This window comes from Antechinus flavipes, chromosome 3 (assembly GCF_016432865.1).
Source record: "Antechinus flavipes isolate AdamAnt ecotype Samford, QLD, Australia chromosome 3, AdamAnt_v2, whole genome shotgun sequence".
Classification (NCBI taxonomy): Eukaryota; Metazoa; Chordata; class Mammalia; order Dasyuromorphia; family Dasyuridae; genus Antechinus; species Antechinus flavipes.
Window position 1 is genome coordinate 553323680 of NC_067400.1, and position 27744 is coordinate 553351423.

Genomic DNA, 27744 nt, shown 5'->3' on the forward strand with positions numbered 1-27744 from the left:
GGAACATATCTTGGGTTTTTCAGGCAGAGAAGATTAAAAAGAAGAGAAACACCTTGTTTGGAACCTTCCATGTGGCCCACAGCTCTTCACTGGATGATGTAGATCACAAAATCTTAACAGCCAAGTAAGTATCTCCTCCCATTTTTGGATGATGAACTTCCCAAGACTGTTCCCAGTGGGAGCTCTGGAAATGGGACTCCAGGCCTGGTACCTTCATTCCCATATAGTTCAGAAATAAAGATGTGGCCTCCATGTTTCTCAGGCTTTTCCCTGACTTAGACTGTCCCCCAGTTTTTTCTCCTCCTTGGAATTGTGGCAGGTTTTTTCTCAGGCTCAGATTCCAAAGCTATATTGTTTAGGATGAATATGGGTAAGTGTTAGACCAAGGATTTTTGTGTTCTTACTCCTTGGTTTCTCTGGCATGGGGCAACCATTTCCATGGTATTGATTTGGGATCAGGCTGGGCTGGAATGGGTGATGATCTGGCCAAGGTATGGCCAGGCCTATAAGGTAAAAAGGAGGTTCCTCTGCTTTTTGAAGCTTACTCCTGTCTGGGCCCTATTTCCAGGCAAGCCCTGAGTGAAGTGACAGCAGCACTGAGGGAGCGCTTGCACCGATGGCAGCAGATTGAGATGCTCTGTGGTTTCCAAATTGTTAACAACCCTGGTATTCACACGCTGGTGGCCGCCCTCAACATTGATCCCAGTTGGATGGGTAGCACCCGCCCCAATCCTTCACACTTTATCATGACAGATGATGTGGATGACATGGATGAGGAAATCGTATCACCAGTGTCCATTCAGTGTAAGTAGCACTAGGGTGGGGAAGTTGGCCTAGGGGTAGGGCAGCCAAAGTTCCAAGTAGCCTAATTGGGAAATACTGATTAGTCTCTGTGGGAAGGTCAGGAACTCTGGCTTCCTCTGGTAGCAAAGATGTGGTGGGGAATCTCTAGGTTCACTAACGCATTCCAGCTCTTAGGTCAGCCAACAAAAGGTGACAACTCTACTTATATCTGTAGTTGTGAAAATTACAACTTTAAAAAAAAAGTGTTTTTTTAAAATTTTCAGTCATCCTATAAGTCATGAATAATTTCTTTCTGCCATTATCTTTGTCTCTGCTGTGCTTCTTTTTCTTTGTGTCTTTTTGTGTCTCGTTCATTCATATAGTCCTCAAATTTCTCCTGAGCACATGTAGGAGGCCCTGTTTTGGCATATAGGAGAGGGAGGGCTACTCAAAATACAAAGTTGAATACAATATAGTCCCTTTCCTCAAGGAGTATTTTTTTAAAGAACTATGAACCGGGAGCCTGGGAGCACTTGCTCTGTGTTCTTGACTGAGTTTTCCCCTTCTCTGGGCTTTAGTATTTTTGTTTTGATCACTTTTAAACTGAATTTAACCTTTTGTGAGCTATTAATATGAACAGATGTTCAGTACAGGTCCCTTTTAACTCTGAGAGTTTCTAACTTTGTAACACAGAATGTGTACACAGATAATTGATATAAAATGTAAGGGGATAAGGAACCTCAGAGTTAACTTAGCTTTGTATCCTGTGTTATCTTTTGTTTCTCTGCCTCTCCTTTTTCACTTCCCTTAATTGTCTGTCATTTAACTATCATTAATAGAATGAATTTTATTTTCAAATGCTCTATGTTCTTAATTTTTAAAGTAGTTGAGTGGAACTTTTATATTTTCTCTTTTTCCATAAAAAACAAATATTAATAAGTTATTTCCTCTGTCTTTTAGGAAATCTGAAAATTCCTAGAAAGGAAAAATAAGTTATCAATCTCCTAGATACCCTAGGTACATTAGATACCCTAAAATTCAAGATTTCAAAATTCAAAATTTATGGAGGAAGGTCTGTTAGGTGCATAGAATATGGAATCTGGATCTAGGAGGAATCATCTTTCTGAGTTCAAATTTAGCCTCAGACATTTAACAGCTGTGTGACCCTGGGCAAAGCACTAAACCCTATTTGCCTCAGTTTCCTCATCTGTAATATCAACTAGAGAAGGAAATGTCACTCTAGTAACTTTGCCAAGAAAACCCCAAGTGGGATCATGCTGGACCTGACCAGAATGACTGAGCAACAAGAGTCTCAGTTTTTTCAGTGCTAGGAATCCCTTTCCAATTTCTTGTCATTTATCAACTTTTGTTTAGGCAGTTCACTCCTCTAGGGATGAAAACCCTCTTCTTCCAGATTGTTGTGTGATAGCTATAATCATTAGAAAGTTATTAATTTTATTGAGCTGAAATCTCTGTCCCTCCATGTAACTCCCTCCCACCTTGATTCCAGTTCTGTTCCTAAAATGAATCTCAATTTGGTTTTGGGTGAATAGTCTGAAGTGGTGGAGATGCATCTTAATCCTTACTCACTGTTGTGAGTAAGTGGAATCTTTTTTACTGTTATATGTCTTCTTCAAAGAGAGCCAAATTGATCCCAGAATCCTGCAGAGCCAGTATCCCTCCCCTAGGAGCTTCCTATCTCCACCCCCTCCTGCCCTGCACATGTATAGTAAACAAAACCATGAGAATAAAGGTCTCCTGCTGATGGCTTTTCTGTGCTGCCTCATGTTATCATCTCACCAGAGAGACAGAATGGTATGTTGCAAAGAATACTAGCACCAGAGCCTAGGCTTAAATTTCAGCTCTATGAATCATTGTATGATACTGAGCCAACTTACTGGACCTTTTCTGGTCTCAGTTTCTTCATATATAAAATAATCTCAAAGTTCCTTTCTGATCTATAAAAGATGAGCAGAAGCCTCCTTAGTAACTTTGGAGATTCTACCTGAAGATGGGACTTGGTCTGGCTTGAGGCTCACATTAAATTAGCATCCCTTGGGTCTTAGAAATTTGCATAGAAGAAAGGGCCAAGAGCAGGACCTAGAGATAGCACAACTGAGGTGAGATCCCAACAGCTACCTATGCTTCTGGGAATTATTTCCCTTTCCTGTCTTAACAGCTCCAGATTAGATTTCTTTTTTTAAAGTATATATCCTCCTCTAACTCCTCCCCTAGAAATCTTGTCTGTCATCAAAATACAAAGCATGTATGGAGACAGAGGGATTTTTTTTATAGGTGAACAACAAAGTCAAATAATTTTTCCTCTAAGATATGAGATATTTAATGAACAGTCAACTCATTATGAATCAAACAAAGCTAATGACCTTGGGGTATGTTAAGGCAGAGTGCCCAGAATGGCCTTGGTCAAGCCTCTGTCAGAGATAATGGTATTCAGTTTTGAGTTCCATGTTTTAAGGACCTTAAAAAACTGGAAGAAGAGACAGGAGAATGATGAGAGGTCTGAAGTTCATGCTTTATAAAAATCAGCTGAAAGGTTAGAGAGATTGAGGCTACACAAGAGAAAACTTAGGGAGGTATATGATCAGCCTGAAGAACTACTACATGAAGGAGGGATTAGATTTTATTCTGCTTTGCTTCAAAAAACAGAACTAGGAACACTGGTTGGAAATCATAGAGAGGCAGATTTGGACATAATGAAAAAAATAAGCTGAAAGACTTTTTCATAGTTAGAGCTATGGTCCCAAAGTGGAATGAACTGCCTTCAAAAGTAGTGAGCTCTCCACCACAGTAAGTCTTTTAGCAAAGTCTGGATTGACCAGTCAATTATAGAGGAAGACTTTCTCAAATCTTGTTGGACTCAAATCTCTTTCCAATTCTGAGCTTTTCTTATTTTATGAAGTGACTTGTTCAGGTCATACAACTAATTACTAGTTTTTGATAACTTCTGGAAGGAAGGGCATAGTGGGTGTTGGGGAACTGTTGTATGAATGAAGATTTTCCCTGCCCTGAATAAGGCAAGGTAATGCCTGGGGAAATAGCTATGGGTTCAGTTCATTCCAGTGTTCCCCAGAAATGGACTGTGAGTATTTTTCCCTTTGCTGGTGAGAAGGCTCCAGCCTCCCTGTAAATTGGCTTCTCTTCTCCCCTCGGCCCTGTTGGCTCCCCCCAGACGCTGCCTGGCTGATGGGGCGCAGGTTCAGTGATCGCTCTGTGTGCTCGGCGTCTGTCAGCTCGGATGATCAGTCCCTCTGGAAATACCCGGGTTTGATGATCTTCCTTTGGGGTTTCTTTTCCTCCCATATTTGGGATTAACCGATTTTCTGCCCCTTCCTGCTTCTGAAACAGTCATTTGACACATCCCCAGTCCCTCAACACAGCCTGTCCTTACTAACCTCAGGAAGAGGCGTACGTGGGTGGAGAAGAATCAGCCCACTCACCCCAGGGGTTCCCAGTGGGTTCTGAGAAAAGGAGGCATGATGAGGCTTAATGAGTACTATGAGTGGGGAGGATGTGCTCTCCTAGGAACCAAAATTTGGCCTCTCTTTGGAACCGTATAGTCCACGAGACCCTTTTTCACAGGAAAAGGGGATACTGATTCCTCCTAACAAAAATGCTCATGATTGTCTTTGAGTTGGGGGAGGGAAGAGGGAGAAATGTCCTACATTTTTAATTGCATTTTTGTGCCTCTTTTTTCTCCTACTTTATTTCTTTCTCTTTTCTTTGATTCTTCCCTCTTTGCTCATTCCCCCCCTTTTCTACCCTATTTCCTCATTATCTTTCTCTCCCTCTTCTTTTCCCTCTCCGTCTTTTCCTTTTTCTTCTCTATTGTCTTTTTCCTCCTTCCTTCCTTCCTTCCTTCCTTGCTTCCTTCCTTTCTTTTTCTCTCTCTCAATCTTTCCTCCTTCATCTCCCTTTCTCTTCTCCTTTCTATAACAGAAGACTATTGGATCGGAACTCAAGTCTGATACTTAATAGCCATATGTCTTTGGTCCAATCACTTCTCTGGTCCTCAATTTCCTCTTCTGTCAAATGCAACCAATAATACCTACCATACCTTCCTCCCTGTGGGGTTCTTGGGAAAACATTTTATAAATTCTGAAGTGCTGTCAAAAAGTTGGCAACTACTACTACTACTACTACTACTACTACTACTACTACTACTACTACTACTACTACTACTACTACCACCACCACCACCACCACCCCATCTTATTTTTTTTCCTTTTCTCCTTACTTCTCTTTTCTCTAGCTTCTCTGGGGTTTTCTTTTTCTGTCATCCTGACTTTATCTCTTCCCTTTTCTACCTTCCTCTGCTCTGTTAAGAATTCTTAACTTCCTATTTTCCTCCTTCTTGTCTTGATTCCTGCCACTAAGCCCTTTAGAAGGCAGCTCCAAAGTGGTGCTACTCTTCTTTCTACTCCTTAAGTAACTCCACTGGGGAAAGCGGGGGGGGGGGACAATGATGGGCTCTCAGTGCCCCTTCTTTGGTTTGAAACTGTTTCCATTGTGTGCTGAGGAAGGTGCAGGCATCATAGTTTCATGGACAGTGTGTCTCTTCCAGGAGTGTGGGCTCTTCTTTGTGCTTGACTCCTGGGCCGCCTTTCTGGGTTGGTTCTCGGTTTAACAACCACCTCTCTTCTCCAGCACAATGTGGAAGCCCCTGGCAAGGGCTGGTTCTTCTCACCCTCTAGGTCCTTTCCCTCTCACCTGCCCTCTCCTGCCCCTCCCCCTCCTAACTGCTTGGATCCCAGTTACAGTAATCCTTCCCTGAGTCTCTTTTCCCCTCCTTTAGAGTGTCTGACCTTGTCCCTACACCCTTCTCTTGGGAGCACCATTGCTTCATGGGCATCAAATCTTCTACTCACACAGTTCCTGGGGAGGGGAGGGCCCCATTCTCAGGCCTGGGAGAAGGAGAGGTCAGGAGCAGGGCTACAATGCAAGTTTAGGGGCAAGGAGAAGCAGGACTGTGGCCTCACTGGGAACTACTCTCTCATTGCAGCTCCCAGCCTGCACAGCAGTGTCCGGCAGCGTCTGGTGGAACCACAGCACGTCCTGGGATCGCAGAGGTTGGTAGAGAGCGAGGGCAGCCATTACGTGCCAGGCCGTGTGTCTCTGCGGCGAATGCGCAGCCTCTCCTCTGGACAGTCTTTCAGTTCCGACGTTCACGGGACCAGCCCTCCATCAGCCGTCACCTCCTCCTGCTCTTCCTCCTCCTCTACCGCCTCCACCTCTGCTCCTACTTTCCATGTCCACCCTGTCTATTACCACCACAGCACTGCTTACTTCCTCCAGATGGATCCCTACCCTGACCCGCCCCCTCCCGATGCCCAGTCTGGGATGTCCTATCGATCCGACAGCTTGGGGTATACATCTCCTGCCTCAATCCCTTCCCTTTTCCCTTTGTCTGTGCCTGCCAGCTGCTGTTTGTGCCTCATTCCCCTCAAACAACCTTGATTTAATTTCACTTTCTTTTACCAGTTTAATCTTCCCAAAGTCCAAGGGAGTCAGGCTGGACCCTTCTATTGGGCCTCATTTCATGACAGGGCAGCAGGAAGGCCCTAGCTAACTCCCAACTACCACCTCTCTAATTCTGTATTTTGGTTTTGCTGCCTAAGAACCAACAATAATAACATTGTTCTCTTAACTTTACATAGTTGGTGCTTTTAACTTTCTGAAGTGTTTTACATTCATTTTCTCATTAGGTCCTTGTAATAGTTTTGATAGGGACATACAGCTAGGTTTCAAATCCTTATTTTTAGAAGAGGAAATAGAGACTTAGATGAATTTGCCTAAAGATCACACAGGTTGTTCCACAAAAACCCCATGAGCAAATTGCAACAGAAATTCAATCTTATTCCCTTCCCATCCATGCTTAGCCCGTTGGATTTCTCTCTGAGAGAGAGGCTGCTTCTAGGAGTTATTGACTGGGTCCACAACTTTTCTAGAAAAAAGCCCTGGTCCAAGTAGGTCCTTAGCCTAGCAGAGTTTGAGTCCTTTCCCAAATAATATCTATAGGAATATTTTGGCATTCGGGGTCATTCTAAACCAGGCAGAAGGCCCTTGAAGGTGGGAGATGGTGAAGCTAATGACAAGTCTTGACACTGAATCTGATTCTTCCTTGTATGGCTCAGGAGTTCTGAACATGATTTAGTAATCTGTCAAAAGTTGGCTTCCCTTATCCTTCCCTACTCTGGTGCAGAGTTCCCTTGTCTCTCTCATTCCTCTCTGGGGAATACTGAAACTAATTTCACCCCACTCTCTCCTCGAAACACACACACATAAACACACAACACTAAACAAATTAGCTTAGATGGATTGATACCTTCACACTAGCTTGATTCCCAGATATTCCTGTTTGAGGATTGTACATGGTTTGGGCTGAGGATCTCCCATGCTTCTTAAGATACTTTGTGGTTGCAAGAAGACCCTGATCCCCAGCAAAGTTTAGGTATAGAGAGCCTTTGTATAACTACTAGTTAGAATTTTGCTAGTGGCACTTAGAGCACTGAGCTCATCCTTAGGCCACCCTTTCTAATGTTTGTTGTTATTAAAAGGTAACTTTGAGGTTAAAGGAAAAGCATTTTTACTTCAGCCCAGACAGCTCTAAGCGCCTCTCACACTCTTTCCCTGGAAGCTTCAAACTCCTTGAAGCCTTGGCAGATGGTACTGGGAATAGGCCCCATCCAGCTATCAGCTATCTTCTTTCAGTGGAAGATAGGATTTGGGGAGGATCATTTCCCATAGTTCCACATTCTCATTCTCATTCTTCATGTCAATTCCTTTACTACCTCGGCATAGGGGGTGACTTGGCATTCCACTGACAGTGACTGACAAGAGACAGACCCTGATTCAGACCAGAGAGAGGGATGGCTCTGAATATCCTGTTGGATAATGAGTCTTCAGCCTCCCCTTAGGTGTCCCAGGCCCCAGACCTTGCATGTTGGCAGTGGAGGGGGAGGGGGCTTGGGAGACAAAGACAGATCTTGGCACAAACTCCATTTACCACTTGGTTTTCTTTTGCAACGTGCTTCAGAGGATCATCTCTAAAGACAAACAGGCTCTCTAGTAAGGTTAGTAATTCCACAGGTGGGACTGGGAAAGGGGGTCATATAGCCCTAGGAAGCCTCACCTGGGAGCTTTCTTTTCAGTTCAACAATTCAATTTAGTAAACCTCAAATTGTTGAACTAAAATCTATTCAACTGCTTGTGTGTGGGCAAAATATAAGTATTTCCCGGGGACCCTATCCTTGACTCCACAATTGTGCTGGGGGAAGGGAGAAAGGGGAAGATGGAACCCTATATGATCCTTCCCTTTAGGGAAACAAGACTCAGGCACATAATCATAGACAGCTACAACATCACTAGGAATGGCAGAAGAGCTGGAAGGACCTTAGAACATTGAGTGTCAGAGCTGGAGAGGCCCTGAGATGGGTTTCTTACTCCTTATCCAGGACTGCTTTCTCTGTGCTGGAGTACCTACTTAGGAAATAGTTGTAGAAGAGCATAGGAGGTAGCAAATAGAAAGCTGGCCTCAGAGTCACTAAGACCTGGGTTCAAGACTTATCTTTTGACACATTCTGGCTATGTGACTCTGACCAAGTCACTTAATCTTAGCCCCCTGCTAACTCTGTAAGATTCTTAAATTGCAGAATTTATGTTCCAAAGGCGAAAAAGTATATGATCCTGCAATAGGTATCCAGGAAAAACGGAATAGTCAGAGAAGGCTTTTTAGCTTTCCAAGATGGACCTTGACCTTGTACAATTAATACAACCATCCCCCTGACTTTCCTGCAGAATCTCTCCAGTTAAGCCCAGTGGGTTGAAGTTTAAGAGCTGCTACTGGGAGACCAATAGAGACTCTGACTGTCCCTCCTTGTCTGTTTTTTTTTCCTTAGATTTCTCTCCCAGCCCCACCTAAGTACAAATGATTCCCTGGGTCACCTTCCTAATAAAAAGCTATTTTCTTAAGCAAGCCTCCACCTGCCTAGCTCCAGGCCCAGCCTTTAGGCCAGGGAATAGAGATGGGGCTTGTCTGGATATGGCCAGTCTGAGCCGTGGGCTAACCTGCCGCTTTCTCTTCTTCCTTTAGGGGCCTCGCACCCTCTCTGACCCCTCTGAACTTTCTTCCAGATCAGCTGTATTTGCTTCCAGGTCCCCCTATTGGCCCCCACACTCTGCTCTTCAAATGCTGCCTTCGCCCTTATTCCTGACTGGGAGACATAACTGCCCTACCCTCTCTTCATTCTGGGCCCCAGCTCAACCAATTGCTGGGAGTGGGACTTCAGGGCCCTTCATTTTGCCCTTCTCCTCTCTGAGTGCCCCTACCTTTAGGGGTTGGAAAGAGCCTCTGGGTCTGGTGAAGCCTGCCTAGACTGACTGGCTCCAGCCCCATGAAGCATTCCTTACCTGCCTCCATGGGAAAGCCTGGGGATAGATTCCCCTAGCTTGTGCATGTTGAATGTGATTTGGTGTGGAAACCTGTATGCCATTCTTGCAAAGCAACTCCTTCCCCTGGCTCATAGATAAGATTTCTAGCTAGTTTGACCACACAATCATCACATTTACATTCCCAGAGCATTTTATCTTTTCCAAATCATAAGCCAAACTCCTTGAGATAGGAACGGACTAGCACCCAAACTTCATGACTCCTAGTCCATGATTTGTCTTCCATTAAAGAGTAATAGACTGCAAAGTATTTTCTGTTGTGGATCATCCTTCACAACTGATAGCCTAACCTTTAGTTCCTTCTTCCTATATGAACCCTCCACTATTGATATCCTTCTTAGTTCTGTGTTAGGTGTCAAAGTCTCTACTGAGAGATGAAATGATCCCCACAATAGAATGAGGGTGAGAAGAAGGTTTGGACTTTCTGAGACACCTTCCCAGAATCCCCTCAGCATTTTCTCCATTTGATTCCATCATCATGGAATCGCAGTTGTAAAGGGCCATACAGAGCTACCAATACTGGATTGATAAATGCCTCTACATCATTCCCAGCAGACAGTCATCGAGCTTTTATTTCAAAGACCTCCAAACATGGGAAAACAGCTACACCTCTCTCTGCCCCCAAGGCAGCAAATTTCATTTTTGAACGGCTGCTATAAAGTTTTTCCTGCAGACTTAAGTTTATTTACTTATAATTTCTGTCCATTACTCCTGGCTTTGTTCTCTGGGACAAGCAGAACAAATCTATCCCCTTTCTGGTGATAGACCTTCTAATACATGAAAACAGCTATTTTGTTATTGCTCATTTCCAGGTGTCTTTGACTACCAGCCTGTGGAGATCTTGGGCCAGGGGCAAGGTTGCTCTAATTCTTCCTCTTCTTTCTCTCCCCTCCTACCCCAGGGCTGGGTTTCATGCATGTGTTGTGATGATTGGGGTTCTGTGGGAATGGGGTGGGTAGGTGGGATGAGGGTTTTATGTGGTAAAACATGATAATCAGAACTTAGGACATAAGAACAAGCTTTTCCCCTCTCTTTAGGATGTGAGTGTGTGTGTGTGTGTGTGTGTGTGTGTGTGTGTGTGTGTGTGTGTGTGTGTGATGCGTGCATGCAGGGAAGCATTCTGGAATATCAACAGATTTTCATTCAAGTGAGGAAAGATTTCCAAATTCATGGGCCTCCTGGGATAGCTTTAGGTCATCATGGACAGGTGTCTAAGGGTTTGGGCATTTTCTAGGGGATGTCAGAAGGGATTGGGGAAGAAAAGCCTGTCCTCACATGGATTATCTCTTCCCTCACTCCCATCCCCACCCCTAAGGGGGAGTAGAGGAATGGAAGAGTTACATGCTGGCAATATCCTGGGGCCCAGAAATGTAGCAAAGGTAGGGCCTGAACAATAAAAAGACTTTTGCTTAGTAATTCTGTGATATTAATATGTCTCCCTGTCCTTGTCTCACTGTTTGTTTCCCTCTTACTGTTTCCCTCTTATTTCCCCCCACTTTTCCCCTCACTTTACGTTTTCTCTTCTTCCTCTCCCACTCTTGGATTACTTTGTTCTACTACCTTCCCTTCTTCCTTTTTCTTCTTTTTCCTCTCCCCCCCACCTTTTATCTCTCTTTCCTCCTGTTCTGTACCTTGCCCTGATCCCCTTTTGTCTTGAGCAGGGACTTGACCCATTCCGATTCGGAGTCCTCCCTCCACATGAGTGACCGCTCTCGCTTCACCCAGATAGCTGCCAAGCCCCAACAGCTGACCAGAGCCATGGATGAAGCCCCGTATGCCCCAACCTCCAATGGCAGCCACCGACTGGCAGAGGCAGCCCTGGGGGGAGCTGTAGTGGAGAAGCTGCCTGAGAGTCCTGCCCTGGCCAAGAAAGCAGTATACCTGCAGAATCATGGGCTAGAGAAGGCTTATAGTGTTGGGGAGCTGGGCCCTATAGGGCTGGGGGGAGGAGGGCACTTGCATTCAGATTCCTCACGTTCCCACAGTCCCAGCTCCCCTGAACCAGACACACCATCACCTGTGGGGGACAGCCGGGCTCACCATGGCCGCAACACGCGTATCCCCCACCTGGTAGGCAAGAAGCATGCAGGTGAGGAGGACAGTGGCTCCACGGGTGAGGAGACAGACTCCGGCCAGGGCAAGAAGAAATTTCCACTCAAAATCTTCAAGAAGCCCAAGAAGTAGCCGGACCAGGGCTGGCTGCGGTGGGAAGACACATCTATCCTCCCTCTCCTCCAAGGGACCCACCCAGGGCCTGGATGGGGAAAGGTGGGGGTCCTGAGGACTTGGGGCCCTGTTACTCCCTGCCTCATCTTCTCTGTACTCCTCCCTTCCCCCTATGAAAGAGGGGCCCTTCCATCTTATTTATTTACTGACCACCACCTGCCCTGTTTGGGCCTCTGTAAGCTATTCCTGCTCCAACTTCTTCATCCCCTGGTTCCATCCCTGCTTCACAATGCATGACTTGCCCCTGCACCCCCATCTCAGTTCAGCCCACCCACTTTTGCAGGGGACCCTCGTTTCTCCCTGTTTATTGGGCTTTTATATCTTTCTTGGTCTCCCCCTCTGTTCCCTGTTCTCCCCATTGCCACCAAACCCCCAGCAATTAGGGTGAGGACAAAGGAAGCCTGATTCAAAGCCTGGGCTCCCACCAACCTCAGCAATGCTGGACAATGTGGGTAGGGCAGGGCAGGGCAGGGCTGGACTGAGGCCAGAGCTCTGGGGTTGGGGGAGGGGGGTGCTTGATTTTGTTTGTTTCCTTTGGGTATGGGGAGAGCCTGGGGCCAACTCTAACTCTAGCCTTGGCCTGACTTTGGGGTGGGGGGATAGGAGGTAGTAGATGATGAAGATGAAGTAGAGCTGGCCCTGGAGATTAGGCCTAAATTAGGGATGGACAGCTGTGGCTTTCCCCCTTATAGGGCCAGGACTCTAGACCACCCTTTCCAGTGGCCTAATGACTGCCGCCTCATTCTGCTTGTTCTGTAGGGTAGGGGAAGAGAGGGTAGCCACATTCCTCTCTCTTTCCTCCCCCTAAACATATTTAGCCTACACCAGGTCCCAAGTTTGGAGCCTCAGTGATCCCTAAGCCCCATTTTAGTATGCTTGATCCCCTTTGTAATGGAGACCTAGCCTAGATAGGGGCTGGCAGGGACTTTAACATATGGATATAGTCTGTAACAGGACAGTGGGGAGAGGGATGTGGTTGGGAGAGATTTGGGGCAAAGATGTTAATGCTTTTGAACCAAAAAATTTTTTAAAAAATCCTGAATTTCCAAAGTGCCTGCAGCCCTCCCCTCCTTTTCACCTTTTTTCCAGTGCATGGTCCTTGGGCTCCCCTAGAGTCTAGGCTCTACAGCCCAATCCTACTGTGCAGTCCAAAGTCTGCCTCCCATACTAACCCCAGCCAGGCCTGGGGAAGGAAGCAGCTTATAAGAATAAAGTAAGGAAGGGAAGGGAATGGACACATACTGTGCATGTCCCACTTCCTACCCCAAGCAGCACCCTCTCCCCCCAGCTTTCGGTAGGGGCTGTCAATTATGGCCCCCAGGTCTGTTCCTCTGGATGAATCAGTTGTCCATCCCAGGGCTAATGGGCAAGGCAGCTGGGTTCTGCAGGCCACAATGGGCTGGCCCCCCCTTCCCTATCCCAATGGATTTTTCTGTTATTTCATAAGACTGAAGTCTAATAAAGCATGTAGGTATTTTATTTTCTTGGTTTTTGGCTCCCATTACTCTGCTTCCTGGCTCATGGAAAACTGACTGTGGCCAGATCAGGAGACAAGAATGAGAAATCTTCAAGTTGATATTCTGTATCTCCCTGTTCTGTCTTCAAAAAGAGCATGTGAAAACCGGTAAGAAGGGAGGGGCCAAGACATGAAGGGACACCAGGGAAAACTATCACTACCAATTCCTTCTAAGGCCTGAAAGGATAATTCAACACAGAGTGGCAATCCAAAATGGTGTGTTATGAAGTGGATTTAAACGCTTGGACAGTCTTAGAAAAGGATCCAAGATAGAAAGATATCAGTAGAAATAAGGGTGATGTTTTTAAAAAGTCAAAGGATCCTGGGCCCAATGCATAAAAAAAAAATTAGGAATATTGTCATTGGAGAGTGAGCCTTTGGGCAGAAATTACTAAAAAAAAAATGACAAGGCAAACGATAGAGAGTTATATATTAGTAACAACTACTATCAAACAAATTTACAAAGCTAGTATAAATACGATCATATTTTTTAAGGCAACTGTCATGTCAGGTAATGTTTAGTCAGTCACACAATATGTGATGGAGCCCGGAAATGAAACCAACTCCCAATCTAGTGTTCTTTGTACTGCCCACTGCTATTTCTCAATTCCCTATATTAGTCCCCAGCAGATCTAAGGACCCATAGGAAACAAGCAGAAGCAGAAACTGTCTTGCAGTTATTCATGCATGCCCCACTAAGATGTCAGGACACAATATATATTTGAAATCTCAATAGCTCTTAGCATATGGGCCTTAACATAGTTGTTAAGTCCCCTGAAAAGATTTTGTTTTCTATAGGTAGACAATCTATAGACAAAGATGTTAATAGCACCTAAGGCCTCCTGAAAAAAATCAACTGAAACCACTGTCCACTCTCATCCTTGCCAGGTTCAAGAGATATCTTGGGATTGGGATAGCATCTATTCAATAATAGCTTAGTAACTTTTGCTAATATTTTACCAGCCACCTGGAGAATCAAAGCAGTAGTCAGTTAAAGGATGTAATCAAATAAGTGACATACATTTCCCTATGTATAGAGAAAACACTCCCACAGGTTAGCACATCACCCATAGGAGAGTGAACAGAACACTCATGGAAGAAAGACACTTGGCTAGGGAACATGTAGCCAAGGCAATTGGAGCTTTGAAAGCATCATTTCAGCTAGCTCCTGGGCTGGGATAGTCTCAAGGAGGCCGATGTGTTCTGATGATGTCCCTGAGTTGCACACCTCTACTGCTTCATTTGCATCATAGGTTGGTCTTTGCTTCTTTTTGCTAGTAAGGTCTGCTGCCATCTGTTGGTATCTTTGTTGAATTGTAATCACAGCTCTAGTTATTAGAGGGTATGGGTTCTTTTTTAGCACACTGCTCATACAACTCTCTTGGGATTTCAGATCCAGGCCAGCCACTATTTCAGTCTGTCAGGGGTTCTTAAAACTTTTGTCATGGACTCATCTCAGGATAATGTTTTTAAGTGGATAAAATAAAGGATTACAAAGTAAACATTGAATTTATGAAAATTGTTTTTAAAAGTTCATGGATTCCAATATCAGAATTATGATTTTAAGAATTCCTTTAAATGCCTCTGTCATAGCCCTGGTTTTGCCTGAGGTTTCAGTATATCATCCTGGAAATTCTACTTGGCAAAACTCCAAAGCAACTGGGTAGAGTTTTGTAAGGATATTCTTTTCAAACTCCATCCTATTTGAGATCACTAATACAGATGCATACAAATCACCCCAGAAGCAAGACTAGGGAACTGGGTAGAGCTGGCAACTTTTTGTTCTACCCTGACCCCCCCAGTCTCAGCAAACATACTCCAAACTGTAAAAGAAAGGATCCATTGATTATCCCAGTCTATGAAAAATTCTATTAGCAAGAATATTCCTTTATTGAGTTTATATATCCCCTTGAACCAAAGAAGTGTGACATTTAGTCACATTAAAGAATAAGCATAAAGAGGAGGAGCCATCTCAAAACCAGATAGAGATTCTGAGTTTTGACTCCAAAAGGTTTGCATGACCATCCCATCTCTAAAGAGCAAAGTAGGAGTGGGAAACTATATATAAGGGAAGGTCGTTGACTCCAGAAGCATATTGAAATATAAAATCCTGGCTGAAGGAAGTCTTTTATAAAAAGATCAGTCCTTAACTTTTCATTCCAGTACCTTTTTACAGGCGTGGAGTTGGTTGAGGTTGGGGGTTCAGGGTAGAACAAAAGTTGCCAGCTCTGCTCAGTCTCCTTTGGTCTTGCTTCTGGTTTTGATGTGTATGGAATGTTCTGAAACACAATGGAGTTTGAAAGGAATATCTTTACCATAACCATGTCAATCCACAGATACTACAGGGATCCTCAAACTTTTTAAATAGGGGGCGAGTTCACTGTCCCTCAGACTGTTGGAGGGCCGGACTATAGTAAAAACAAAAACTTTGTTTTGTGGGCCTTTTAAAAAAAAGAAACTTCATAGCCCTAGGTGAGGGGAATAAACATCCTCAGCTGCTGCATCTGACCCACGGGCCATAGTTTGAGGACCCCTGCATATATTCTGTTTTTTTTTCAATCACTTGAATTTTATTTCAACCACAAAAAGTACAGGGGTTAAATAGAGATAGAAATCTAAAATAAGCAAAGAGCCTGACCTCTGCCTAAAGGTTAAATAGAGATAGAAATCTAAAATAAGTAAAGAGACTGACCTCTGCCTAAATGATAGGAATTTTTATACTGGGAGCTCAGAGTGATGGTGATTTCGAATGTTATCTGACAAACTGTTAAAAGGAGGAAAGTATAAGTACCATTTTCAGTCATTTCAATTGTGACCGACTCTTTGTGACCTCTATTTGGGGTTTTCTTGGCAAAGATCCTGGAGTGATTTGCCATTTTCTTCTCCAGCTCATTTTACAGATGAGGAAATTGATGCAAATGAGGTTAAGTGACTTGTCTAGGGTCACCATAGGGACTATTATATCACTCTGAGCCTTAAGTTACATAAATATTAGTACTCAGAGTCAATGTTTGGAGAAAGGTGCTATAATAAAAAAGAAAGACTGGATTAAGTATGTGAATTTGCCCCTTTCTAACAGTATAATCATTGATAAATCAGTCTTTCCCCTCTCAGGCCTTTAGTTTTCCTATCTAAAAAAACCAAAAAAGATGTTGAATTACTTCGTAACACTTTTCCAGTTATAAATTGGAGAATTTGGTAGAATCTTGCTATAATTTCTTTCTTCTTTGGAAAGGTCTGGAACAATATAGATAAAAGTATTAACACTATCAAAGAAGTGGGGTAAATTTTTTGATGGTGTAAAAATGTAGTTGATCTATATTTTCTTTTTAAAAAATATTTAAGCAGAAGGAGGAAAATCATATCTTGGGCAGGGGAAGTAGTATTGGGAACACATGGTAGAAAATATAACCTTAACTCATAACTTTAAATGTGAACAGATTTTAAACAATCCAATACAATAAAAAAGATTGACAGATTAGATATACATTAAAAAATATTAAGAGCATGAAAAGTAAACCTTCAAGAAATGAGAAACCTACAGCATGTTGAAAAGAATCATAGAGAACACACTAATGTCAGTCATAATCATTTGGTTTCAAATACCTTAGCTTAATTTAAATTCATAAGAAAACACTAACTGAATGAAATAATTTGTGAAATTATGAAATGCATTAGGCAACCTGGTTCTTTGGATACTTGCCAGGAAAGACCACAATGGCAATGGGAAGCAAGATGACAATCACACTTTAATCAGGCACAGATGATGTAGGGGCAAACAGTACAAAAAGTAGAGACAAAACAAAGGAGTATGGAGGCAAGGTGGTCTAAGGACAGGAGTAAGGATGGAGTGGTGAAGACAAATGTGAGGAAGAGGATGGGGAAAGGATGAATCACTTTTGTAACTGAGGACTGGAAATGGGAGCACTTCAGCAGCATGGACCCTTAGGACATGAAAGCATGTTGAGGGGTGAAAAACATTTTTTAATAGGTTTTTGGAAGGAATGGACTAAGTCTTACCACCTTGGGCCTAGTTCATTAATAAATCATGTCAGTAAAAGGTTAATAAGTTTATCCACAGCATTTCAGGGTTATCAGCACCATTTGATATTGCTGGTCTTACTGCAGTTGTGTGGAAACTTGAGATTTACAAGTCATAAGACCAAAAAATCTCTGACAAAAAAGCTTGGCTGCTTCCCCTGACTAAGTACATATTAGCAGGATGTGATTTTTGATGAATATATCTATATAAAATTATGTTCTTTGATTCTTGGACAATTTGTATGTGACTTCTAAGTCCCTCCTTTCATTCTTCCTGCCATTGCTACTTTATATTAGCTATTTACAAACTTATTTACTGTACTGATTAGAAAGGGGGATCACAGGGACAAAAACAATAAGACATAAACATAACAGAAGAATACTGAAATCTTATATGACAAAGATAAAAGGAGAAATAAGGAACTAGTTGTTGGATAACTAGAGCTTTTAAAAGACATCTTGTGAATGGGACTGCAAAAGAAAATATTCTTAGGACCACATGGAACTTTTACAAAAATTTACCACATACTGGGGTAAAGAGATATTGTAAACAAATGGAAAAATTATTAATTTTTAATTAATAGTATGTTCTTTACAGATCACAACATGATACAACATGATTGATTCAGGGATACAAAAGATACAGCTCCAAATGGAGAAACTCATAGAAATAAATATGGAAAAGAAAATCATGAGGAAACACAAAAATTTCTGGGATGCAATAAAGGTAGTCCCCAGGAGAAGTCATATTTCTCCAAACAACAATAAAATAGGAAAATAAGGATTAATGAACTAAACTTGAATCAAAAAACTCCATAGAAACAAAACACAAAGTTTGTTCTTTAAGAAAACCAATACATTAACCTTTAGTTAATCTGATTAAAAGAGCAGAAACAGAAAATGAGTAAGTTGAAATATCAAAAACAGAAGAATCACCAAAACATTTTATACAGTTATATGCTAAGAAAATTGTGAATTCAAAAGACAAATTTTAAAATTATAGCCAACTATTTGAAGAGATAATAAGTTCAATCTTAAAAGGGAGATATAGACAAAAAGGAAAAATCTATCTCAATTTAAAAAAACTATGAATATCCATTACAAAACTGAAAAAGCATCTTATCAGAATTTTTTTAATGAAATAACAGGCTTACTACTTAAACCAGGGAAAAATAAAACACAGAAGGGAAACTATAAGCTAATATCATTAATGAGTACTCTTGAAAAAATTTAAGTAAAACCTTATCACATTACGATTTACTTCGGAAATCATGACCATATAAGATACATATTGTGGATGCAAGGATGATTCAACATTAGAAAAATAATCCACATGACAAATCATTTAAAAAACTAAACTATCCAAAACCATATAATCTTTTACGTGCAGTAAAAGAAACCTTTGACAAAGTACACTACTTTTGTTTAAAAAAAACAAAACCCAAACTATAAAGAATAGGCATAGGAGGACTTAAAAAAAAAAAAAATCTGATTAAATAAAGCACTTGTCTAACCAAAAACAAACGTCGTATGCAATGGGGATACAATATAAAACCTTATCTAATATAGGAATAAAACAAGCAAAGATGTCCACTCTTCCCACCATCATTTGAAATAGTTCTAGAAATGCTAGCAATAGTAATAGGAGAGAAAGGCATAAAGATAGGTAAACAGGAGATAAAAGTATCCCTATTTACTGATAGGATGTTTTACTTGGAAAATCCTAAGGAATTAGTAAAGATACCAGTTGAGACAATAGCTTCGGCAAAGCTGAGGGTTATAAAATAAACCCCTCAAAAATCAACTATATTTTTATATAACAAAATCCAAGAAGCAATAATAGAAAGGGAAATGCCATTCTAAATAACTTGTGGTTCTGTTGTTTTCAGTCCTGTTTAACTCTTCGTGAGCCCGTTTTGGGGTTTTCTTGGCAAAGACACTTTAGTAGTTTGCTATTTCTTCCTCCAGCTCATTTTACAGAAACTGAAGCAAATAGTTAAAGTGACTTGTCCAGAGTCCCACAGCTAATGTCTGAGGTTGCCAGAACTGGCATGAGTTTTTGACTCCAGGCCCTGCACTCTATCCACTGCGCCACCTAGCTGCCCATTATGTACACATGCACACATATACAAACATATAGGTATAGATGAAAATATGTACATATTTATGTACACACATACATTCAGGATAAACGAGATAATCGAGAGAAAAGCACTTCCAAAGAGACTAGGCGACGCAAAGAGCGCTTGCGCGCCGCCGCTCTAGGACCTCTTTCCGGGGAAAGCTGCCTTAGAATTTTGCCCGACTCTACCAGGCCGAGAAGACTAGGAGGAGGAGCTTCAGAGACCAGGAGCATTTACTGCAGGGCCGTGGAGCGCGGGCTTCCTTAGGACCCACCCGTCCTCATGTGGCGGCGTCGACGGATGATGTCACGAGGGAGGGAGTTAGGGCGCGGGCTATTGTGCGTCGGCTTTGGCGGGAGCGGGAAGAGGTTTTGGATCCGTTGAGCCGCAGTTCTCTCAGCTGCTTCTGTTGGGCTCAGAATTTACAGCTGCTGCAGCCCAGAACCGAAGTCCCGGCCCCGGCCCCCAAACTCAGCTGCTGCCAGACCAGACCCCAGCTCTGTGCTCTGTTCTTTGGACTTCACGGCCCAATATTCCTTCCCGCCACCATTAGCAGGCCCCGTCAGCCGAGATGCACGTCATTAAACGAGGTGAGGGTCGAGGGTGAAAGGGTATCCTGGGGGGAAGCCCGAGACCTGAATTCAGGAGCTGGAGAGGGGTCAGCAGGGTGCGGCCCCGCTGGCGGGAGCTGCAGTTACCTCCGCCCTGCTTTTCGCTTTTCCCGCGCGGAGCTAGAGCCCGGCGGGGGAGGGGAGAAGGCCTAGGTGTATCCTCATTCCTGTCCTGGGGCATCTGCCAGCCCCTAAGCTACCCCGTCCTGCTTACACACATGCCCTCTCCTTCCTCTCCTCCCGCATTTCCCTTCTTTTTACCGATCAGCTCCAGTTTATCTCCTGTAGTTGTCCCTACGAGAGTGTTCTCTCGTCTCCCCCATTTGACTGTGAGCTCTTTGAGGGCAGGCACTTTTTTTGTGTGTGTCTCTATATCCCTTGCGCTTAGCCCAGTGCATGGCACGTAGGAGCCCCTTAACAAATAAATGACTTTCAAATCCCACTTTCAGCCCTTCCGGTCTCCAGGCCCCTGGCACTTGATCCTTATCCATAAAACTTTCGCTTCCACAAAGGCTCATTAAGTGACTTTGTGCCTTGCTGCATGTGCTGATCTGAAACAGTCAACTAATTAGCAAACATTTATTAAACTCCTTCTGCGTGTCAGGCACTGGACTTGGGTGCTGTAGATAGAGACCAAAAAAGGAGAGCAGCGGGATAACCCTTCCCTCAAGGAGCTGAGCCTGCTGCTCAGAACCCATCCAGTTAGACACATCGCAAGATGAGGCTGCTGGAGCCTCCTTTCATGGCCGCAGAAGAAAAGAGTTTGGATCCTTAGAAGCTTTCCTGGGCACCTGATCAAATTATGACCCTAGATCTCCCTAGGTCAGGATCATTGAGTCCCAGGGAGGTAGTGTCAGAAGGGAGTTTTGAACCCCTGTCCTCTTACTCTAGAGCCAATGTTCTTGCTGTACCATGCTGTCTCCAATAAACTATCGTCACTCCTCTGTGACACTGATATGCTTGTTGGTCTTAGGACCTCTGTTTTACTTGTACTTGAACTCAATGGGGTCAGTGGGTTTGAAGTATGAAGACTTAGACTGTAGTATCCTAGCAGAACTGGGTCCATTGTGTGGATGTATACAGATTACTTCACTTCTCTGGGCCCTGTTTCACCGTCTGTAAAATGTAGCAAGGAGAGGCAGGTTCAAGGAAACCGTTTCTCATAATTAAAGTTAGGCAAAGGAATGTGTTGCCCCACGAGGTAGTGGTTTCCCTTCATTAGAGGTAAAAAATAGTTGCCCACTTTTTGGTTATGACGTTGAGATTTAGGTATTCATTGAAGGAGATGGACCTTAAGGGTCCTACCAACTTTGATCTTCGTGATTCTCTTAGTAAGTGTAAGGTCCTGTGCTTTCTGTCAAGTGGGGTACAAAGAGGGTCTTCAAATGTCTTACAGTCTGGTATATCCAGCTAGTCTGGTTGTCAAGAGGTGGGTGTCTGTCTCCTATGTTTTGTCATTACTATACATTAGATTGTAAACTCCTTAAAGGCAGGAATTGCCTTATGCTCCTCTTAACCCCTGCTTAGCACTGTGCTTGCAACTTAATAAAGTTGTATAGAATGATCTATTGATCTCTTATAGCTAAAGTGGGTTTTGACTGTTTGAGATATCCAAAAGGCTGTAGGAGATAGAGAAATTAGGGCAGCAAATAGAGATCTGAGAATTCTCTTCACAGATTTGATACTTGAACTCCTAAGAATTGATGAGATCATTAAGTAATACAGAAAGAAAAGGGGGAGTAAGAAATGGTTATATAGAGTACATGACATAAATGAAGAATCAACACAGGAGATTGATTAAGGAATGGTTAGACAGATGGAAGGGGAATCAGGAGAGAGCAGTATCAAAAACTTACAGAGAACAGCATATCCAGAAAGAGATAATTAACAGTGTCAAATGCTGCAGAGAGTTTAAGGATGATGGTGTGAGATATATATATATATATATATATATATATATATACAAATATATATATAATATAAATATCTGCTATAATCTGCTATAATCAGATAGGAATGAATATCATCTGTGTGAAAATCTTAGGATAGCTAATATTGGAACATTGGATGGTTCTAGGGCCAGATTAAAAGTGCCTGAAAGGTAGTTTAAACCAGATATATGAATGATAGGTTTTTGAATAGTGTGGAGAAGACAATATTTAAAGGTGTCAGTGTTAGTACTGTGCTATCATTAGTATCATTATCAAGTCACTTCTTCATCACTGATTAAGTGGGATAATATACTCTTTTGACGGGGCTACTTTGGAAACAACCAGATTTTCTTTAAGCAAGGAAAACTAATTCCAGCTGTGTGTAGAGTGTAAGAAGTTGGATAGACTTGTAGTCTAACCCAGGGGCGAATTGAGTAGGGCTTGGCTCAGGAAATGACAGTTGGAATGGAAGATAAGGGATCAGTAAGGTAAAGAAATCTTGTGTAAACAAAAATTTAAAAAACTGGATGCCTCTTAAGCATTTTGTTACAGTGGAAAGACTTAGTGCATTTGGAGATAGTACTTGGGTCAATTCCAAATATTACTATTTATTTCCTGTGTCACTTTGGGCAGAGATTACCTTCCTAGGTTTTACTTTCCTTACCTCTAAAGTGACAGGATTGGATTAGATGCTCTCCAAGGCTTCTGGAAATGAAATTTATGATCCTTTGATCCATTGACATTTCTATCACAAGTCCAAAACAACTCATCATTTTTTCTAAACCTACCTGTCTTTTTAATTTTCCTATTTCTCTCTTTTCAGTAACCCAAGTTTGTAGCCTAGAGTCATCCTCAACTCTTTTCTTTCTCTTAACCCTTACATCCAATCAGTGGTAAAGTGTTGTTGATTTTACCTTTACAACATGTGTCACAGTCATCCTCTATTTTAACTCATAGCTATGTGACTCTTAGTTCACATTCTCATTACCTTTTGAATTATTTAAAAAAAAAAAAAACCTCCTGATTGATCTACCTTTTTTCCCCTAAACTTTTCTCTCCAATTCACAGCTACTTTATTGATATTGGGGAGGCACAGGTTTGACAGTGTCACTTTCTTCAGTTCAAGAAGCTTCAGTGGTTCTCACTTGCCAGTAGGACAAAATACAGATTGCTTAGAAGAACATTTAAAGCCCTTCACAATCTGGCTTCAGATTACCTTTCAGTGTGGTTTTCATATAATTCTACTTTATGTATTCTTGGTTTTAGCCAAACTGCCCTTCTTGCTGATTTTCATACATTATATTTCATTTCCTGCCTTTATACCTTTATATAGGTTGTTCATCATGACTAGAATGCTGTCTTTCCTCACTTCTGCTTCTTGAAATCTTTACTTTCCATTAAAGATTAAACATTCATTAAAGACGAGAGGTCTGTCTTGTTTCCTTCCAAGTTTCCTTTCAACTTTCAATTAATTTGTATTTATTTTAAATTAAGTTAAACCCATTTATTTGACTTAGATTGAATAGTGCATTGTACTTCTTAGTTCTCTAATATTCATTGGCCAAATGGCAATTTCAGCATACCACCAAGAAAGTCCTTTAATGTTTTTAAAGTGCTTTCCTCACAATTTTGGTGGTAGGTAGTGCAAGTAATATCGCCTCTATTTTATTGTTTTTTTTTTTTTTTTTTGGCTGAGGCAATTGGGGTTAAGTGACTTGCTCAGGGTCACACAGCTAGGAAGTGTTAAGTGTCTGAGACCAGATTTGAACTCAGGTCCTCCTGTCTTCAGGGCTGGTGCTCTAACCACTGCACCAACTAGCTGCCCCTTCCCTCCATTTTATAAACAAGGAAACAGGATCAAAAAGAGTAAATAATTTGCTAGGAGTCACACAACCAATAAATGTGGAGATTGGGTTTCAAACCCAATTCCACGATCTACCTTTTTTTTTTTTAAATTGACATTTTTTATTTTCCAAACATGTGCAAAGATAATTTTTCACCATTGACCCTTGCAAAACCTTGTGTACTAATTTCCCTTTCTCCTCCCCACCATGGCAAGTAATCCAATATGTTAAACATGGTAAAAAATATATGTACATTGAATGTAGGCTGTAGAGGGTCATGGATAGTGGGGACTCCTGAGTGAGGTATAAGACCTTTTAGTCCAGTGCAATCTTACTGACATGTGTGGTTTGGCTCCCCATCGCCCCTAGAGGCCTCTCGGCCTTCCTGAGAAGTCAGGGCGCTGACAACTTGCATGATAATTAAAGCAAAGTTATACTAAAGTGGCAAGGAGACATTTGCACACAATAGCAAATTGTTTATGTGGTCCTGCATGCCAGTGTGATATAGTTATATAAGGGTAATAGAGTATATAAAGCTGAGAGGATTTAATAAATATACTCTTTTTTGACCATCTTCATGAGTTCTGCCCCTTTACTCCTCATCCATGATTAGGATTCCGGCGGGTACCAAAATCTTCCAATAAACTGATCTGGACAATAGGCATACATATAAGCCCCCATAATTGTGAATCATAATCCCCTTGAAGGAATTGCGAATCAGCCTATACTGACACATTGTGAATTGCAAATGAAATAAATTGGAAGCATGAGGGAAAAGAAAAGAGGTCGGAGAATGCATCTGCCTCTCAGTCTCCTTGTATCATTATCACTCTCACATTCTGCTGGTCAGAAGTAGATCCCCAGCAGCCACTAGTAGATGGCTCCCATAACATATTTATACAATGATCTTGGTGCATAAGAAAAATCAGATCAAAAAGATGGACAGAAGCAGCTACACCCAGAGAAAGAACACTGGAAATGAATATAAACTGCTTGCATTTATGTTTTTCCTCCCGGGTTATTTATACCTTCTGAATTCAATTCTCCCTGTGCAACAAGAAAACTGTTTGGTTCTGCACACATATATTGTATCTAGGATATACTGCAACCCATTCAACATGTAAAGGACTCTTGCCATCTGGGGGAAGGGGTGGAGGGAGGGAGGGGAAAAGTCAGAACAGAAGTGAGTGCAAGGGATAATGTAAAAAATTACCCTGACATACGTTCTATCAATAAAAAATTATTTAAAAAAAAAAAAAAAGAAAAAGAAAAAGAAAAATCAGATCAAAAAGGAAAAAAATGAGAAAGAAAATAAAATTCAAGCAAACAACAACATATAAAGAGTGAAAATGTTATGTTGTGATCCACACTCAGTTCCCACAGTCTTCTCTCTGAGTATAGATGACTCTCTTTACAAGATCATTGAAACTGGCCCTAGAAGAGAAGAAGCCACGTCCATCAGAATTGATCATTGTATAATCTTGCTGTTGCTGTTCTACCTTTTTCTAAAGACAATATTTTATTTCCGTATAGCTATTTAGTGTAACATAAAAGTAAGAAGGTAAGAGTAAGGCTTATTCTGCATATGTGGCAGTTTTCTATGGCTCTGTTCCTTGACTACAAACTGGATTTCTAAACCTGGGTAATTTGAGAGGTTACAAGAAGAAATCAGATGAAGCCAAAGAGTCAATGGTTCAATGTGCATAGACGATTCCTCAGTGGAAAAATAGCTGTTGGGTCAGTATTATTTTTTTAATGAAAAACAGCATTATTTTTATGAGGTCATTTGTATAGAATAAATAAAATTAAGCAGAGTGAGATAATAGATTACCTGCTGGGGGGAAAATGCCTACTTATCTTTTAAAAAATATTTTCAGGTACAGCTAGGTGGCGCAATGGATAGCACACTGTCCTGAAGTCAGGAGGACCTGAGTTCAAATGTGATCTTAGATACTTAATACTTCCTGGCTGTGTGATCCTGGGCAAGTCACTAAACCCCAATCGCCTCAGCAAAAAAAAAAATATATATATATATATATATTTCTTTTTCATAATTGTGTTTCAATATAATTTTTTTTTTGTGGTACTCTTTATCTTTTTCATCTAAGAACATCATTCCAGGTAATGGGGTTTGTTTGTATCTTTTTTTTTAAGCTTTGCCAGACTGCCAGAAGGGTCCATGATACAAAAATGGTTAAGAATTCTTGACTTAGTTTCAACATAGTATAGGGTTAGAAATATGATCAGAGTCTATTAAATTGTGAAGTGACACCAAACTGTCCTAAGTGACAGATTCACAATTCTAATTGTCAACTGGATATCTTTCCATTTGTCCTGGATGCCCTGTTAGTCTTATTCTTCCAGTTTCATGTCCAAAATTGAGCTTATCTTCTCTCCAAATCTTTTCTTTTGACTTGATTCTGTCAATAGCAACAAAATTTCTCCAATTTCCTACACTATAACCTTTAATGCTATCTTTGATTCTTTCTCATTCCAATCTTTAGCAGCTTAGTAAGCATCAATAAGTTTACTAAATGTCCAGAGAGGGGTAACCTGAAGGGGTAACCTTGAGTATCTACCAGATGAGAAAAACTAGGGATGTTTAATTGGAGAAGACTTAACTTTGAGTGGTGTAGTGTTCTGGTTGGTTTTCTGTAGGGAAGACCAGCCTTTGTTTCAGTAGAGTAATCACCACAAGAATAGCCAGGGGTAAAGTACAAAGTCTTTATTGTCTCCTTTGCCTGGTGCTCAGTCAGCTTTCTTGTGGCCTTCAGAGGGGACTTGGTTTCAGTGGAGAAATGAAGGAGGACAGGCCAGCCACCACGGTGGTGTGAGGTAGAATGAATCGCTCTGGCTGAGTTTGTCCCAGCTTATATGCAGTGCACTGCGTATAAACCAATCATTATATCACTAGGGAACCATTATTGTAAGATTAAATCAATCATACTGAACTAGAGAACTATTAATCACCATGTTAAACTAGATAACCATTGTCTCATCAATTCAACTGACTTAACACTTTATAAGAATCCTTGTTTCAAGTACAGAGTTCTGGCCCATAACAGAGTGGGAAGGGGGAGATGTGATAGCTAGAAAGGCTCTCATGAAAGAGGCATTAAACATAGAATGGACTGCCTTGGGAGGTATTGATTCTACCTCACTGGAGGTCTTCAAATGGGTGACTACTTGGTTGGTTGTGTTGTAATAGGAATTCTTTTTTACTTATCAGTTGTATAAGATGATGAGTTCCTTTTCAAGTTTTGAAATTTTGTGAAGTCTCTACACTTCATCTCTGGATCTTTCTAGAACTCAGTCTTTTCTTTCTTTTCCTACTTCTCCCACTCTAGTATAGGGCCTCAATTGTTGCTATAGCCTCTTAAGGTCTTGCCCCTATTCTCTCCCCTCTTCAGTGACTCTTTCATGCACTGCCAGGTATAAATTTAGTCATTACTCTATTCATTCAGATATATTTAGCAGGTGTCCTCAGAGTAGAGTCAGATTCCATACCTTGGCATGTGGGGCCCTCCATTCTGGCGTCATCTTAGCTTTCTAACCACTACATCAAGAATAGTAGTTTATGTGCCACACCACTGGACTACTCAATGAGTCCTATACATCACTCTTATATTCTTATTTCTGTGCCCAGTGCTCAGCACCAAGCCTGGCAGATGGTGAGCTATTCATTGACTGACTGATTTATTTTTTTTTTAATTTTTATTTAATAATAATTATATTGACAGAATCCATGCCAGGGTAATTTTTTTTACAACATTATCCCTTGCACTCGTTTCTGTTCTGATTTTTCCCCTCCCTCCCTCCACCCCCTCCCCTAGATGGCAAGCAGTCCTATATATGTTGGATATGTTGCAATACATCCTAGATACAATATATGTGTGCAGAACCGAACAGTTTTCTTGTTGCACAGGGAGAATTGGATTCAGAAGGTATAAATAACCCGGGAAGAAAAACAAAAAAGCAGATAGTTCACATTCGTTTCCCAGTGTTCTTTCTTTGGGTGTAGCTGCTTCTGTCCGTCATTTATCAATTGAAACTCAGGTCTCTTTGTCAAAGAAATCCACTTCCATCAAAATATGTCCTTATACAATATCATTGTCGAAGTGTATAATGATCTCCTGGTTCTGCTCATTTCACTTAGCATCAATTCATGTAAGTCTCGCCTGACTGACTGATTTATAAAGAGTT

The 27744-nt window shown here is 41.7% G+C and overlaps 2 protein-coding genes and 1 long non-coding RNA gene across 11 annotated transcripts in view; 2 read left to right on the plus strand and 1 right to left on the minus strand.

Annotated features, from left to right (window-relative positions):
* Window positions 1–12954, plus strand: part of STIM1 (stromal interaction molecule 1) — a 231482-nt gene extending 218528 nt beyond the window's left edge. The window contains exons 9-14 of one of the 8 annotated variants that reach the window (XM_051987497.1): window positions 24–124; window positions 569–804; window positions 3974–4066; window positions 5804–5870; window positions 7838–7869; window positions 10911–11005. In XM_051987497.1, coding sequence (XP_051843457.1) covers window positions 24–124; window positions 569–804; window positions 3974–4066; window positions 5804–5870; window positions 7838–7869; window positions 10911–10918 — 537 coding nt within the window. In that variant the 3' untranslated portion in view covers window positions 10919–11005. Of the gene's footprint in view, window positions 1–23; window positions 125–568; window positions 805–3973; window positions 4067–5803; window positions 6168–7837; window positions 7875–8893; window positions 10315–10910 lie in introns of those variants that run through there. The other 7 variants (XM_051987494.1, XM_051987496.1, XM_051987495.1 and 4 more) reach the window with 7 other exon arrangements.
* Window positions 12930–19408, minus strand: LOC127555275 (uncharacterized). The gene is made up of 2 exons (XR_007952200.1): window positions 19213–19408; window positions 12930–15270 (listed from the first exon to the last, which is right to left on the minus strand). It is a non-coding gene; the product is annotated as an uncharacterized LOC127555275 (long non-coding RNA).
* A 107-nt stretch (window positions 19409–19515) lies between these two features.
* The window catches only part of RRM1 (ribonucleotide reductase catalytic subunit M1), a 74098-nt gene continuing 65869 nt past the window's right edge, over window positions 19516–27744 (plus strand). Inside the window, exon 1 of one of the 2 annotated variants that reach the window (XM_051987490.1) lies at window positions 19516–19745. In XM_051987490.1, the coding sequence (XP_051843450.1) occupies window positions 19727–19745 (19 nt within the window). In that variant the 5' untranslated portion in view covers window positions 19516–19726. The remainder of the gene's footprint in view (window positions 19746–27744) is intronic. The other variant, XM_051987489.1, reaches the window with a different exon arrangement.